Source organism: Octopus bimaculoides, chromosome 28 (assembly GCF_046866305.1).
Source record: "Octopus bimaculoides isolate indiv1 chromosome 28, ASM4686630v1, whole genome shotgun sequence".
NCBI lineage: Eukaryota > Metazoa > Mollusca > Cephalopoda > Octopoda > Octopodidae > Octopus > Octopus bimaculoides.
The window spans coordinates 15,101,904-15,119,423 of NC_142955.1; the positions used below are offsets into that span (position 1 = coordinate 15,101,904).

General features: G+C 37.2%; 1 protein-coding gene across 1 annotated transcript in view; it reads left to right on the top strand.

Moving 5' to 3' along the window:
- The window catches only part of LOC106874810 (uncharacterized), a 40,294-nt gene that overhangs the window by 5,391 nt on the left and 17,383 nt on the right, over positions 1-17,520 (top strand). Inside the window, exons 3-4 of the mRNA XM_089344614.1 lie at positions 5,571-6,425; positions 12,222-12,857. Coding sequence (XP_089200740.1) covers positions 5,571-6,425; positions 12,222-12,857 — 1,491 coding nt within the window. The remainder of the gene's footprint in view (positions 1-5,570; positions 6,426-12,221; positions 12,858-17,520) is intronic.

The following is a 17,520-nucleotide window of genomic DNA, read 5'->3' on the forward strand; positions in this document are numbered from 1 at the left end:
CCAGCAGGTAGTAGCACTGGACAGATATGGTGTTTTTACCATAAATCTATTGTGTGTGTATTTATGTTTGTATATCTACATATGTATATGTTTGGGTATATGTAAATATGAAGTATACTAGAATGAAAAATATGAGCAAGGGATAATAATATTTTTAAGTAAACCTAAATTAAAATAAAAGAGCTTAAAATATTGTGGCTAAAATAAAGTGTGAATGGGTTGCCAATTAAATAGAGTATTCAAATGAACCATTTGATACTGATCAGCGATCTTTCACCCAAGAAGTAAGCCTAAAATAAAATAAAAGGGCTTAAAATACAGCAGATAAATAAACAATCTGATGCTTTATCATAAATTCCCATGTATCAAATATAAATTGTTCTAAGATTCATTTTTATTAATTAGCTCTGCCTTAATGAAGGCAGAAGTGTTGTTTGCAGTCATGTTTGTTTGTTTGTTTGTCTGTGGTCAAGATATCTCAAGAACTGCTGGATGGGTTTAGATGAAACTTTCAGGAATGTTTGGCCTAATGACTGGCACGAACTGATTAGATTTTGGGGTTGATCTGGTACAAGTGTACTCCCACCCCCACCCAGCTGACTGATTGTGGTTGATTTTGTAGGCACTATACACTTATGGTAAAACCCTTCTGGTATTAAAAAAAAGTACATATTTTCAAACGAAATGGTGTGATTCAAGGGATATTTGGCTGTTGTTTCTAGCATATCCTATGACTGATAAATTAATAAAAACCATGAATTTTTTAAAACCGTTTTTTTTTTTAGTGCCCTAAATGACTTTAAGCTATTAATGGCAGGAAATATATTGAAAAGCATCACTACTTGTCAGAGTGAGAAAGAGGTTAGGAAAGTGGTCATGGAATATGCTAGAAATAACAGCCAAATTCCTCTTTAATCACACCTTTCTGACTGAAAATATTTATGCTGTTTTTTTTTTGTTTTTTTTTACTGTAAAGTCTTCTATAGTTTTTAACTGCATAGTACTTACCCTAAAATCATCATGCGTAGTGCTCAAAAAATCGACCAAAATCAGCCCAGAGAGGGAAAGATTGGAAGGGAGGGTGTGGGGGATTAAAAGAAAACATTTCCGAAGTAATTCTTTGTTAAAAAGATGCTCCACATCATTTCCAAGGGCAATGTGAAAAGAAATTTGAAAAATCCCCGTCAAATCGGAGAAATTCCAACTTGTTGGTGCTTCCTAACTTTGACATCTGCATATATCATTATCATCATTGTTGTTTAATGTCCACCTTCCATGCTGTCATGGGTGGGACAGTTTAACAGAAACTGACCAGGCAGAAACTTGCACCAGACTTCTGCGACTATTTTGGCAGGAGTTTTACAACCGGATGCCCTTCCTAACACTAACCTCTCAGCAGAGTGAACTTAGTGCTTTTTACGTAGCACAAGCACAGGCGAGATCAGTTTTGGCAAGGCTTTTACAGTTGGATAACCTTCCAAACACCAACAACTTTACAGTGTAGACTGGATGCTTTTCAAGTGGCACCTGCACTGACAGGGTCACCAAGTACCTTGCATGACAAATAAATCTTTTTAGAGAGTAGTGGGTATTCGAGGAGGTATCAGATGAGATGAAAGGTTATAATGAGACAGGACCAAAATAGGTGTCTTGCTGTGGAGGAAGTACATGGTTACCCAGCCAGAGAGAGAGAGAGAGAGATCAGGAATGAAGACAAAAACAGGTTTGCTGCAGCAAATGAGATACATAGTTACCCAATATGAGGGAAGTGTAAGGGGAGGATGAGAGAGAGGGTAGCAAAGTGCCGGGTATTCTCACAAGAGATTGGGATCAGAATATAAATGGGCTGAATAAAGGAAGAAAGAGATATAGATTGTGACAAGTGCCAGGGCATACCTTTGAGGTTTGAATGTCAATACTCGTGGCAGTATATTCTGAATGAAGCGTGATTATAGAGTATGGAGTGGAGGTGCAATGGCCCAGTGGCTAGGGCAGCGGACTTGCAATCATAGGATCGCGGTTTCGATTCCCAGACCGGGCATTGTGAGTGTTTATTGAGCGAAAACACCTAAAAGCCCCATGAGGGTCTGGCAGGGGATGGTGGTGAACCCTGCTGTACTCTTTCACCACAACTTTCTCTCACTCTTACTTCCTGTTTCTGTTGTGCCTGTAATTCAAAGGGTCAGCCTTGTCACAGTCTGTGTCACGCTGAATATCCCCGAGAACTATGTTAAGGGTACACATGTCTGTGGAGTGCTCAGCCACTTGCACGTTAATTTCACGAGCAGGCTGTTCCGTTGATCGGATCGACTGGAACCCTCGATGTCGTAAGCGACGGAATGCCGACAACAAAAAAAAAATAGAGTATGGAGGTGGGAGGAGTGAGTGGCAAAAACCTGGGTAGATCTAGAGTGGTGAAGGTGGGGCTACCGGATAGCAATGGTACAGAGGAACAAGGCCATGAGGATAAGATTTGGGAGTGAGAGGTAGGCATAGTGTATGAAGGAGGAAACGTGAGGAAGAGATGTAGATTGGTTTGTTGGGGTAGGGTGTGCAAAAATACTTCTTGTTAGGTGTGGGTGGAACACACAGGTCAGGGACTGGCAGAGAGCAATGGTACAGTGAGACAGGGCCAAGAGGACAGGATTAGGGAAACCCTAAAACTCTAACCCTAAGTACAGAAATGTTTTGAAATTTTTGTCTGAATCATAATCTCCATATTTTTCCGCATATTTAGAAAAAAAAAAAAAAATTCTTAAAAAAGATTTTTACAAAAATTTTTGGAAATTTTTTTCAGAATCATGATCTCCGTGTTTTTCCACATATTTTGCAAAAAAAAAAGTAAAAAGTGATGGAAATGAGGTGGTGAGGGAGGGGGTAATTTAAAAATGCCGACTTTTGCCAATTTTTCTGCAGATTCGTATTTCCCTGAAAAGGTGGGGTTTGTGTCGAAAACAAAAAAATCTTTTTAAGGGTGGGGAGTCTTGCCACACGCCGGGCGAAATACTTAACGGTATTTCGTTTGCCGTTACGTTCTGAGTTCAAATTCCGCCGAGGTCAACTTAGCCTTTCATCCTTTCGCCGTCGATTAAATAAGTACCAGTTATGCACTGGGGTCGACACAATCGACTTAATCCCTTTGTCTGTCCTTCTTTGTCCCCTCAATTGCCCTGTGGGCAATAAAGAAATAAATATATTCATGCGGGTCAAATTCCGCTGAGGTCTACTTTGCCTTTCATCCTCTCAGGATCGATAAATTAAGTACCAGTTGCGTACGTACTGAGGTCGATCTAATCGACCGTCCACTCCCCCAAAATTTCGGATCTTGTACCTAGAATACAAAAGAATATACTCGTACGTGAAGAGTTAATTAGACTTAGTTACTTTCGATATTGAGGAGCGGAGATACGCATGCGCATCGACAATACTACTTTGATGTCCTGTTAAGTTCTCTGTGAATGAATTTTTCTCTTAGCTGATCTATAATAGTTATAATGCATTTCTCAACTGCCAGATACACTCATATATAACAACTCTATCCTTTGTGAAACATTTCCGTAAGTATTAAACAATGAAAATATTCGATGTTATTAATTCTGTAGACGTTCGGTTTTTGACATGTCGATTGTTTGTCTCTCTTCTATGGTTTATGAACGAGTAAATGTCCTTGATTTGTGCTGGATTTGGCTGCTATTTCTAACTTTGGAAGACAGATGTCTATGATTTGTGCTTGATTTGGCTGTTTCTAGCTATGGAAGAGACGTGTCTTAGTTGTGTGGGCTTTGGCTGCTATTTCTTGCTGTGGAAGCTACTTTCTACACTCCCCACTGTTGACACGTTCGTTGTCTTTCATTCATTTAAGAAATATTCTGATATACACTGAAATGTTCAGAAACCAATACTCTTTTTATAATTTATCGAATGTTTGTTTCTTTGTATAACTACCGATGTGTGCCCATTCTACTAGCAATTTGTTTCCTCATAACTTTCTACAAAATGGATAATATTGAATAGAATTGCCTAAAAGTACGTTTCAGATGATGTAGATCCCTTATCTACATCGTAATCTTTGTATTTTTCTACGGATTTCGCGAAAAAGAATTTCCGGAAAAAGTTTAAAATGAAAAGAAATTTTGAAAATGCGGTTTTTGAAAAAAATCTTTTTTTTTTCAGAATCGGATACTCCGTAACCAAGAACGTGGGATTCCGTTAAAAAAATCAATTCTCATTGTAGGTCCTGTCACTCTTCATGTGATCACATGACCTACTAGAAATAACAGCACATTTCCCTTAAATTTCTCCTACGAGTCATGAATATTGAAGACTGTTTTGGACGATGTAGCCGTACATGTACATTATAGTAACAGACAGGATGTTCACAGATGGGATGTCTATAATCACATCTCTGCTCCGTCAGAGTTGACCTGGACTAAATAGCAATGTCGAGTTTTATTTCTGGAGAAAGACTGATGTTAGTGTCCACTATTCTGTAGTTTTATTTTAAAACTGTTACACAATGGGAAGAAGTCATTGTAGTTTATAAATATGTAAGCTTCACACAAGATTCTGTTGTGTAAATTTTGATAGATTAGGATGTTCGGTTCATCATTATCATCTTATAATGTCTGTTGTCCATTCTGGCATGGGTTGGGTCGTTTGACCAGTGCTGAGAAGCTGCAGCAGACATCAGTCACATTTGTCGTTACTGGATGCCATTCCTAGTGCCGACCACTTCACAATGTGCAAGGTGTTTTTATGTGGCACTGCACGGGCACTTTTATGACGAATGGCCATAAGTGCTTTTCACCACCAGGGGGTCGAGTTTCAACATTTCTTTTATGAAGTGTGGATCTTCTTCAGTACATCAAGTCTCCAGAAATCTCATTCCTTCGTCATCTCATCTAAAAGGTTCTTCAGTTTTTCATCCCATGTCCTTCTGGGTGTCCCACTACCACATGTTCAATACACTTTCAGAGATCGGCACTTCTTTAATGAGCTGTTGGCATCCTGTTGAATTCTTAAGTTAAATGTTTATTTCTACAGTTTATCTCAGTAGAAATGAATCTGTATGTTTTAAGTAGCCTCTACATCTTACACTGTTGTTTCTCTATAATTTCAGAACATCAGATGACATTGACATAACAGGAGAAACGTCCTCAATATCTACCATGTTTTAAAGACTAAAGGAAAATATATGAAACAGATGTATCAGATTGTTTCTACAAATCTGTGATAGAATTCCTGTGAAATATTTGCTCTGAAATAATAATATTAGCCAAATTTATGAACATCCCTGACTGGAGTGTCAAGAAGAGGAGCCTGTGAACTGATTAAAGTTGGATAAATTTATGTAAGTTTTGCTAAAGAAAGGTAACACTGGACAGAAATAGAGCTGTAGAAGTGTTTGTAAGAAATAAATAACAAAAAGAAGGAAAACGTATAAAGTGGGATTTGAGAGGAAAAGTAATAGAAGAGAATGAGAAAACTATAGAATTGATTTCCTCTGAAGACATCGTAAAAGAGACGAGATCATATGACTGCGATATCTGTACAAGGTCCTTCTTTCAGAGAAAGTAACCTAATTATGCACAAACATACTCATACAGGTGAAAAACCATATCATTGTGATATCTGTGGTAAATTATTCTCTAACAGTGGTCATATGACTGTGCACAAACGTACTCATACAGGTGAGAAGCCATATCACTGTGATATCTGTGGTAAATCATTCTCTCAAAATAGTAACTTAACGAAACACAAACTTATTCATACAGAAGAAAAACCATATCATTGTGATATCTGTGGTAAATCATTCTCAAGAAGTATTCATGTTACTGCACACAAACGTACTCATACAGGAGAGAAATCCTACCATTGTGATGTCTGTGGTAAATCGTTCTCTCATAATTGTGTCTTAACTGCACATAAACGTATTCATACCGGAGAGAAACCATATCACTGCGATATCTGTGGTATATCGTTCTCTGTGAGTAGTACATTAACTAGACACAAACATATTCATACAGGAGAGAAACCATACCATTGTGATATCTGTGGTAAATCATTCTCTCAAAGTAGTAACTTAATGAAACACAAACTTATTCATACAGAAGAAAAACCATATCACTGTGACATCTGTGGTAAATCATTCTCTAACAGTAGTCACTTATCTACTCACAGACGTATTCATTCAGGAGAGAAACCATATCATTGTGATGTCTGTGGTAAATCATTCTCTATCAGTAGTCACTTATCTAAACACACACGTATTCATACCAGAGAGAAACCATATCACTGTGATATCTGTGGTAAATCGTTCTCTTATAATAGTATCTTAACTACACATGAACGTATTCATACAGGTGAGAAACCATATCACTGTGATATCTGTGGTATATCATTCTCTCAAAATGGTAACTTAACGAAACACAAATATATTCATACAGGGAAGAAAGGAAAAAGGTAGTTCCTGTAGTTTCCTGTTTGCTATATAGTATCCTTAAGAGGTTGCATACCAAGTTTCAATATAATTGACTAATATCTCAAGGTTCTGAATTGACTATAAATGGAACAGGAGATGCATGTGGACGTACGTGTGTGAAGTTTTTTGCTTTGTACCTTGACTTGTATTAAAATTAATGATTGTGTTAAATTTCGTGTTTACATTTACTGATGATTCATAAGCCAATAACTCCTCATGATATTGAATGCCCATTATTTGATACTCCATGTGATCTTAGCAAGCGAGTGTTGCCAACTTAGAAGGACGTACCAAAATGTGTTTCATTTGAATGAGAAAAAGAAAAAAATGTAGTTAAGAAAAATCCTTCAATTAAACAAATTATCAAGTTTGTAGTAGAAAAGATAATTTGTCTTTGGCAAAGTGTATCCATTCCTTGTGATACAACTGGGTCAAGCAATGTCTAAACAGAGCATTCTGAGGTTGATTAGAAAGAATCCACCAGATCACAGTTGCCCTTCTATGTCAGTAAAAGAAAGTTTAAGATTTTCAGTTCAACTGCCTCAATTGTAACACGTGGGATGGATGCCTTTTGCCAAAGAAGAATTATTTTTTCTGCTACAATCTTGACAATTTGTTTATTTTAATGTGTGTGTAATCTAGACTTCATGTAACACATTCAGAGACCTGGTATTAATGATAATAAAGAAAACAAAGTTGCAAAGTCTATTTATTTCACATAATTTCCAACTTTCAAGTGTATTGTGGAGCCTGAAGATAAAAGTTTTAGAGCTTCAGATTTTAACATTCTTCTTTTTAAATGATTTCACTAAAAAAAAATCGATTTGTAACAATGAATGTAAAATCAGGGCTGGCAAACATCCTATTAATTGATTTTTCGCTCATTATTCAAAATTTCAAGTGGACTGCAAAGCCAGGAGTTGTAAATTTAAGAACTACAAATTTTAACACAGTTGTTTTTAAAGGAGTTTGCAATAAAAAGTTATCTAGATGCATTTTGACTCCATCTCAATTATTCAATGTTTTTCCTTGCAATGAGTTAGACACATATGGTCAGGCATTTTCTTGTAACACTATCCCTTTCCTGTTAGCAATTTCTAGCCTTGAGCTGGCAGGAACATTAGTGCGCCAGGCAAAATGCTTATAAGTTTTTCGGTTCTCTTTACATTCTGAGTTCAAATTCTGCTGGGGTTGACTGCATATTTGGTTACGTGAAAAAACATACAACATCACCAGCATAAACTTCACAAATGTTTTTGCAAGTCTTTGCTGCATTTCTTCCTTTTTAAAACAGAAAAGAATTATGTGAATATGAAATATTTGGCTTTTTATTGCAAGTGTCTATGAAGGGAAACGGGAATGAAAGATAAATCTGTTTTTACTCAGGAACAAAGAAGAGATTCACTACCACTTCCAAAGTTTTGACTGTGTTACATTTCAGATGTGTTCAATGAATCAAATGATTTAGCTTCAAAACGCTGAGAACTTTCTGGGCAACATGACATCAAAAGTCTGACCTCCCTGTTAGAATCACAAGGTGAGGCCATACCATTGGACATGACTTCTCCCATAATAACAAAATACAGGACACATGCTGTCTGAACCAATGTCCCATCAAAGCCAGCCACAACCACCAGAATTCACTTGATGGCTGGAAATTCCACATACTGCTTCTGGTGCCTTTAACCAAAGCTAGTAGTAAGCACCATGGAACGTCTGATGAAGGATTATAGGTTTGAAAGCACTCGCATGTGTCTAGTTATACTTAACCCCGAAACTAGCAATACACAGACCACATGCCACCAGTAGCTCCCCTCTATGTATCTGTCTATCTATCTATCGTTCGTAAAACCTCTAAACTTTGGACATTTCTGCGTCACCCCATGAGACTTTTGGGTGAAGATTTGAAACAGTCAAGAAATTTAAACGAAGATTTCCAAGAATCTCCTTACAGTTAATGTAATCTACCAAAATTTCACCCTTTCACACTGTCTCAGCTTCTCATCATTTTTTCCATAATTTTTCAATTTTGTCACTTTTCACTTTCAGCTGGTCGTTTCGGCATCGCTATTCTAAGTTCTCAATGATCACTTTCTTCTAATCCTTCATTCCTTCTTTCATTCCTCCTATCAGTTTTGCAAATGCCTTAACTCACTCATACTCATACCAACTTCTCTTCGCTTAGCGTCCCCTGTTTCTTTCCGACACTACACTCTACCCCACCCCCTCCTAAAAACGTCGTTACCCTGTTGTTTCTCTGTACGGGACATACACACATATCCACAGCAATAATGGGAGATAATTCGACTTAAATATTTCAGGACAGGAGATACGCATGCGCATTGAACGATCTTCCCCACTTCATGTTGATATCAGGTCTAATGTCCGGTGTATGAATCTCTCTTAATCAGCTGATAATATTGGGTTGGTGCATAATTATTGCGGCTTTTTTCCAGCAAATTTCATTGAACAAAAACGTCTTTAAATAACGGTCGGCTTTTCTTTTTTTTTATATATAAAAATGCGTGTCGAAAATCATATCCACATTCGTCATATTATGCTCTACCACTTCGAGAAAGGTTGGAATGCAGCACAGTCATTTCGCGATCTCAATGAACTTTTTGGTGAAGGAACAATCAGCAAAAGCCAAGTTGAAAGATGGTTCAGGAAGTTCAAGTCGGGCGATAGAAACCTCGCAGATGAAAAAAGAAGAGGTCGACCATCAGATTTCAACGACGAGGCACTTTTGGCAGCCGTGGAAGAGGACAAAAGCTTGACAACGAGAATGTTGGCCGAGGGCTTCAACGTGGACCATTCGACCATCGTTCGTCGTCTCAAAAAGCTCGGAAAAGTAGGGAAATTGACTGGGTGGGTCCCCCACGAACACTCCAATAACAACAAAGCCGAACGTAAAGATGTGGATGGGAAAAAATGAGGGTAGAGGGTGATGTGCTAGCAACTCTCTCCTCCCTTACTATTTTACTAAGTAAACAACAACACATATAACCACGCAAAGGCAGTTTGACAGTTGAGCTCTGATTGGCTGTATGCTAATGAGTTCATAACTGGGGTCCGGATCTCACGTGGGAGAACAAATTTCCCGTATGGGACACACACATATCCACAGCAGCCTATATTGAAACATAAAGAGTTAATTAGACTTAGCAGACTGAAATATTTGATGACCGGAGATACGCATGCGCATTGAACTTACTTTCTTTCGATATCCGGTTAAATGTCCTTTGCATGAATGTCTCTTAATCAGCTGATTATCACCAATTATAATATTTATAATACGTAATTATAACGCATTTCTCAACTACCACATACATATATATATAACCATACTATCTTTTAAGAAACATTTCTGTAAGTATTTAACAATGAAGATATTCTATGTTTTTAATTCTGTAGACGTTCGGTTTTTTTTGCAGGAGCGAAAGATGTCCTTGTTGGATTTGGTTGCTATTTCTAATTTTCGAAGACAGATGCAGTGTTGCCAACTTCAAATTACGATTTTCGAAGACAGATGCAGTGTTGCCAACTTCAAATTACGATTTTATGCTAAATTTCAGTAGAAAAAATACCAAAAAAATGCTAAAAATTAATTATAACAAAAAGCATAATTTTTAATTTACATTTTTATTTACTTTCTTTAATCATATTCAGCGTTGAGTAGTAATTCTTTTAATTTCACTGATTTGATCACTTTCAGCTGCAGTGCCCAGGTCTTCACTTCTGTATACATTCAAGGTCCCAATCTTGTTAATTAGTGTTTTGCAATATCGAAGTTTTCGCAACATTTGCCATATCTTTTCAGGCCATATTTTATTGACAGTATTGATCTAAGCACAGGAAGATGCATTTTGTTTTTCAATTTTGATTTGATTATACCCATACTACTGAACAACCGTTCAACTTATGCATTTGAGTTTGGCAATGTCAGTAGATTAATGGCAAAATTTGCAGCATCTCTAAAAGGATTTCCTCCGTTAGCATCTTTATATTCCAAGACTTCCAGCCAGAATGCGTCAGTATTAGACGAATTTGTCCATTTAACTAAATGAATGCTAATTAAACTGAATTTCAATTGAAGCAATTTTTTCTTCATTTAAATGCATTGCTTCTGAGACAGGTAAAATTGGCTCTTTAAAATGCTGCAAAATATTCTCTACTGAAAAACATTTGATATTCCTCAATATATTAATATTTTCTGGCAAACAGTGCTTGAGTTCTTTATAAAGGCAGAGTAAAAATTGTGCTCTTTTGCGAATATTATTATTTTATTTTCTTCAGTGGCTGTCACAGTCGTCTTCATAATCATTGCTGCTAGCTTTTTGATGATGTAGTCGTACATGTACATTATAGTAACAGACAGGATGTTCACAGATGGGATGTCTATAATCACATCTCTGCTCCGTCAGAGTTGACCTGGACTAAATAGCAATGTCGAGTTTTATTTCTGGAGAAAGACTGATGTTAGTGTCCACTATTCTGTTGTTTTATTTTTAAACTGTTACACAATGTGAAGGTGTCAGTTTAGATTACAAATATGTCAGCTTCACACAAGATTCTGTTGTGTAAATTTTGATAGATTAGGATGTTCGGTTCATCATTATCATCTTATAATGTCTGTTGTCCATTCTGGCATGGGTTGGGTCGTTTGACCAGTGCTGAGAAGCTGCAGCAGACATCAGTCACATTTGTCGTTACTGGATGCCATTCCTAGTGCCGACCACTTCACAATGTGCAAGGTGTTTTTATGTGGCACTGCACGGGCACTTTTATGACGAATGGCCATAAGTGCTTTTCACCACCAGGGGGTCGAGTTTCAACATTTCTTTTATGAAGTGTGGATCTTCTTCAGTACATCAAGTCTCCAGAAATCTCATTCCTTCGTCATCTCATCTAAAAGGTTCTTCAGTTTTTCATCCCATGTCCTTCTGGGTGTCCCACTACCACATATTCAATACACTTTCAGAGATCGGCACTTCTTTAATGAGCTGTTGGCATCCTGTTGAATTCTTATGTTAAATGTTTATTTCTACAGTTTATCTCAGTAGAAATGAATCTGTATATTTTAAGTAGCCTCTACATCTTACACTGTTGTTTCTCTATAATTTCAGAACATCAGATGACATTGACATAACAGGAGAAACGTCCTCAATATCTACCATGTTTTAAAGACTAAAGGAAAATATATGAAACAGATGTATCAGATTGTTTCTACAAATCTGTGGAGGAATTCCTGTGAAACATTTACTCTGGAATAATGTCATTAACCAAGTTTCAGAACATCCCTGACTGGAGTGTCAAGAAGAGGAGCCTGTGAACTGATTAAAGTTGGATAAATTTATGTAAGTTTTGCTAAAGAAAGGTAACACTGGACAGAAATAGAGCTGTAGAAGTGTTTGTAAGAAATAAATAACAAAAAGAAGAAAAATATTTGAGAGGAAAAGTATTGGATTTCCTCTGAACACATGGTAAAAGAGATGAGATCATATGACTGTGATATCTGTACAAAGTACTTTCAAAGAAAGTAACCCAATTATGCAGAATCATATTCAAACAGGTGAAAAACCATATTATTGTGATATCTGTGGTAAATCATTCTCTCAAAATAGTAACTTAACAAAACACAAACTTATTCATACTGCACACAAACGTACTCATACAGGAGAGAAATCATACCATTGTGATATCTGTGGTAAAGTGTTCTCTCATAATAGTATCTTAACTGCACATAAACGTATCCATACCGGAGAGAAACCATATCACTGCGATATTTGTGGTATATCATTCTCTGTGAGTAGTACATTAACTAGACACAAACATATTCATACAGGAGAGAAACCATACCATTGTGATATCTGTGGTAAATCATTCTCTCAAAGTAGTAACTTAATGAAACACAAACTTATTCATACAGGAGAAAAGCCGTATCATTGTGATGTCTGTGGTAAATCATTCTCTAACAGTAGTCACTTATCTACACACACGCGTATCCATACAGGAGAGAAGCCATTTCATTGTGATATCTGTGGTAAATCATTCTCTCAAAATGGTGATGTAACAAAACACAAATATATTCATACAGGAGAGAAATCATATCTTTGTGATATCTGTGGTAAATCATTCTCTAACAGTAGTCACTTATCTAGACATAAACATATTCATACAGGAGAGAAACCATATCATTGTAATATCTGTGGTAAATCATTCTTTCAAAATTTTGACTTAACACAACATAAACATATTCACACAGGGGAGAAACCATATCATTGCGATATCTGTGGTGAATCATTCTCTCAAAATGGTAGCTTAACGAAACACAAATTTATTCATACAGGTGAAAAACCATATCATTGTGATATCTGTGGTAAATCATTCTCACAAAACGGTAACTTAGCGAAACACAAATATATTCATACAAGGAAGAAAGGAAAAAGGTAGTTTCTTGTTTGCTATAGAGTATCCTTCAGAGGTTGCATACCAAGTTTCAATATAATTGACTCATATCTCAAGGTTCTGAATTGACTATAAATGGAACAGGAGATACATGTGGACGTACGTGTGTGAAGTTTTTGGCTTTGTACCTTGACTTGTATTAAAATTAATGATTGTGTTAAATTTCGTGTTTACATTTACTGATGATTCATAAGCCAATAACTCCTCATGATATTGAATGCCCATTATTTGATACTCCATGTGATCTTAGCAAGCGAGTGTTGCCAACTTAGAAGGACGTACCAAAATGTGTTTCATTTGAATGAGGAAAAGAAAAAAATGTAGTTAAGAAAAATCCTTCAATTAAACAAATTATCAAGATTGTAGCAGAAAGGATAATTCGTCTTTGGCAAAAGACATCCATCGCTGGTGTTAGGAATGAGTCAGTTAAACCAAAAATCTTAAACTTTTATGTAAATTACCAAGCATTACTAAAATCTGTGAAAAATAGAATAAAATGTGCCATTGCTTCAGACAAAGTGTAATGTGTTTAAAAGCAATGCTACAAAAGATTTATTTGGCATTTCCTGTTGCAAGTGGAACTCCTTTGAAAGCTGCAGCTGTAGTAAAGACAAAAAAGTATCACAGACAGAATAAGATTTTTTCTAAGATCGATGGACAAATCAAAAAAATGACCATTGGCGGAATATCATAAACGGAACACCAGTACAAGCAATTCTTTTCTGAGAGTTTGTGTGGGGTCCATACATTATAGCAAGAAATGTATCCTAGCTTCACTAAGTGTTCCTGAGCCATACTTTTAGAAACTTCTAACTTCTCTAGTCATGATACTTGAATTTTCAATTTTTGCCATCAAAACAACTTCATCCAATGCTGAAGGTCTTCCACTGTGACTGTCATCTTCCAAGCTAAACTCTTCAGCTTCAAATTTTGCAAACCACTTTCAAATAGTTGATTCAACTACAGCATCATCAGCATAAACTTCACAAATGTTTTTGCAAGTCTTTGCTGCATTTCTTCCTTTTTAAAACAGAAAAGAATTACGTGAATATGAAATATTCGGCTTTTTATTGCAAGTGTCTATGAAGGGAAACCGGAATGAAAGATGAATCTGTTTTTAGTCAGGAACAAAGAAGAGATTCACTACTATTTCGAGCAACGCCAAAGTTTTGACTGTTAAGTTTCAGACGTGTTCAATGAATCAAATGATTTAACTTCAAAACGCTGAGAACTTTCTGGGCAACATGACATCAAAAGGTCTGACCTCCCTGTTAGAATCATGAGGTGAGGCCACACCATTGGACATGACTTTTCCCATAATAACAAAATACAGGACACATGCTGTCTGAACCAATGTCCCAGTTCTAATGGAGACCGTCCAGCTATGTTTTCAAGCTCATGTGTTATACCATATAAGCTGTACTTGCAGAGCAACATATATAGGATCAACTAAATGACAGCTTCATGTCAGAGTGAAGGAACTCTTTTCACAAGGCCAGAACACCCAATGCCATAATCCAACACCAACATTGAGAGTGATTTCCCCACCCATTTAGTGGCAAGGGGAAGTGATGTGGCCACCCTCTGAAAGTAGGGGATACACTTCATTAGAAAGATGGTGGCCTGCCACAACCACCAGGATTAACGTGATGGCTGGAAATTCCACATACTGCTTCTGGTGCCTTTAACCAAAGCCAGCAGTAAGCGCCATGGAACGTCTGATGAAGGATTATAGATCTGAAAGCACTCACATGTTCATCATCATCATCATCATCATCGTTTAACGTCCGCTTTCCATGCTAGCATGGGTTGGACGATTTGACTGAGGACTGGTGGAGCCCGAAGGCTACACCAGGCTCCAATCTGATTTGGCAGAGTTTCTACAGCTGGATGCCCTTCCTAACGCCAACCACTCCGAGAGTTATTCTTAATCCAAAAACTAGCAACAAAGCTACACACAAACCACATGCCACCGGTAGCTCCCCTGTGTGTATTTATCTGTCTGTCTACCCATCTATCATTTTAGCTATCTATCTATGATAATACCACTAAACCTTGGATATTTCTGTATCATCCTATGAGACCTTTGGATGAAGTTTTGAAACATTTGGAACTTTTAAACTTTCAAAATAAAAAAATAAAAAATTCTGAAGAACTTTCTGGAAAACAAAAAAATAAAGCATTCTGGAAATATAAATGAAGATTTCCAACGGTCTCTCACAGTTAATGTAATCTACTAAAACTTCGCCCTTTCCTACTGCCTCTGCTTCTCATTATTTTTTTTCCATAATTTTGTCATTTTTTCTACCATTTTTCAATTTTGCCACTTTTCATTTCGCCATCGCTAATTGCTAAGTTCTCAATAGTCACTTTCTTCTAACCCTTCTTTCCTTCCTCCTATCAGTTTCACAAGTGCCTTAACTCATACTCATACCAACTTCTCTTAGCTTAGCTTCCCCTATTTCTTTCCGACACTACACTCTACCCCTCCCCATCCTTTCTAATAACGTCGTTACCCTGTTGTTCCTCTGCACAGGAGACACACACACACATATATCAACAGCAATATACGGATATTTTTTCATTAAATTCTCTACAAATATACCTCCGAGTATGTAGATTCCGAGGACACAGGAATTTGGGGGGAAAACAATTGGGGGTTATTTTTGAGAACCGTTCCCCACTCATGAGTGTTTCTGAACAAGTCATCCATATTTGTTTCATTTTCTTTCTTTTGTGCGTTTGTGCATCTGTAGATTACTACTGAAGCCACAAACAGGCAATGAAGGCAAAAGAAGCCCACACCAGAAAACTCATTATGCTAAAAATAACAGCTAAAAGTCTAGTACACAGAAATATGCTATAACTTATCTGCTGCATACACTTTTTTTTTTTTCACTTGAAGTAAATCCCCAGGTAAACGTTTCGAATAGAAAGGCAGAAGACACCAGAGGCAAAATGAAGGAATATACATGGACAGTTAGATATGGAAGTGTAAGGTATAATTTGTTACATAATTTCTATAATAAAAATGATATTGAATGGAATAATTCCCTGTTTGAACTTTTTTAATTACATAAATGTGTGTGCGTGTGTGTGTGGAAATCTACAGATGCACAAAACGGAGAAAATGAAACAAAAATGGACGATTGGGGAATAATTCTCGAAAATAATCCTCAATTGTTTTCCCCCAAAATTCCTATGTCCCCGGAATTTACATAGTCCAAAATATATTTGTAAAGAATTTCATTTGAAAATGTCCATTTTCTTGATGGTTAAGATGAAATGAAGTGGACTCCGGAAAATTTTCCAAAATTCCCCACCCAGACCTCCTCCTAAAACACTTTTCCCCCCCAAAATTTTGTATATTTGGTTAGGAATTTCTCCTGCAGCTGTCTTTACAGAAATATAACTTCAGCAGTGCTTCTCCTTGGCACAAACCCAAACTGCATCTCATCTGAACTAACTCTCCCTAATTAGTTGCGCTATGACATTTTCTGGGACTTTCATCATCTGATCCAACTTGATACCTCTGTAGTTATTCCTATCTGATGCATCACCTTTACCTTTGTAGCAGTTGACTATGGTGCAGCTACACCACTCATTGTCTATGACTCCTTTGTGTATCACCTGGTTGACTATATGAATGACAAGACTATAGCCTACACCACCAGATATTTTCAGTATCTCTGCAGTAATTCTTGATGGGCCGGGAGCTTTCTCTGTTTTCATGCCTTTAATTGCTTTATTTACCAAGATTCTGTCAATTCGAATAGCTGGTCCCTCTGTTGGTTCGACATTTGACAGACTCTCTTTCTCCCATTCATTCTCTTCATTTAGCATCCTTTCATAGTGGTGTCTCCAGGTCTCTCTCTTTCCAGCATCATTAAAATGCAAGTGAGCCATCATCCATGCAGGCACTTTTCTCTACTATGACATCACAATTCTTTTTGAAACACTTCAAGTTCCTCATCCTCACGACTCAGAACATTGACAAATTTCTTCTAATCTGCTTCCCCTCTACCTAAGTAAACCTGTCTCCTAGTTTCCCTTCTGGCGATCTGGTACAGTTCCCTGCTACCACCACACTTCCAGTCCTTCCTTGCCCATTTCGTTTCCTTAATTGCCCTGCCAACTACATTGTTCCACCACCATGTTGCCTTAGGTCAAGAGGGGACTTTGCACCATCCACAGATTTGGTCAGTAGCCCTCAATAGGTCAACCTGAAAGAACCTCCACATTATGTGATGCTACATCCTGCTCTTTTTCATCAAAAGCTTCAAGTAATGTCTCTAAATCTCTGTCCATTCAGATGATCCTTAAGCTTTCAGACCCTTCTTTCTCCTGATCCTTAAGTCGCTAACTACTAACCTATGTTGTGGGGTGCATTCATCACTTGGGAAAGTTTTGGCATTAATAAGTAGCCAACTTTCCTGTTTCCTAGTGAGAATGTTGTCAATCTGACCAGTGTGGCCACCAGACTGCTGGGTGAACAGGTGACTTGCAGGCGTCCTGAAGTTAGTATTACAGATCGTAAGATTATTTGTATCACACAACTCGAGCAGCCTTGT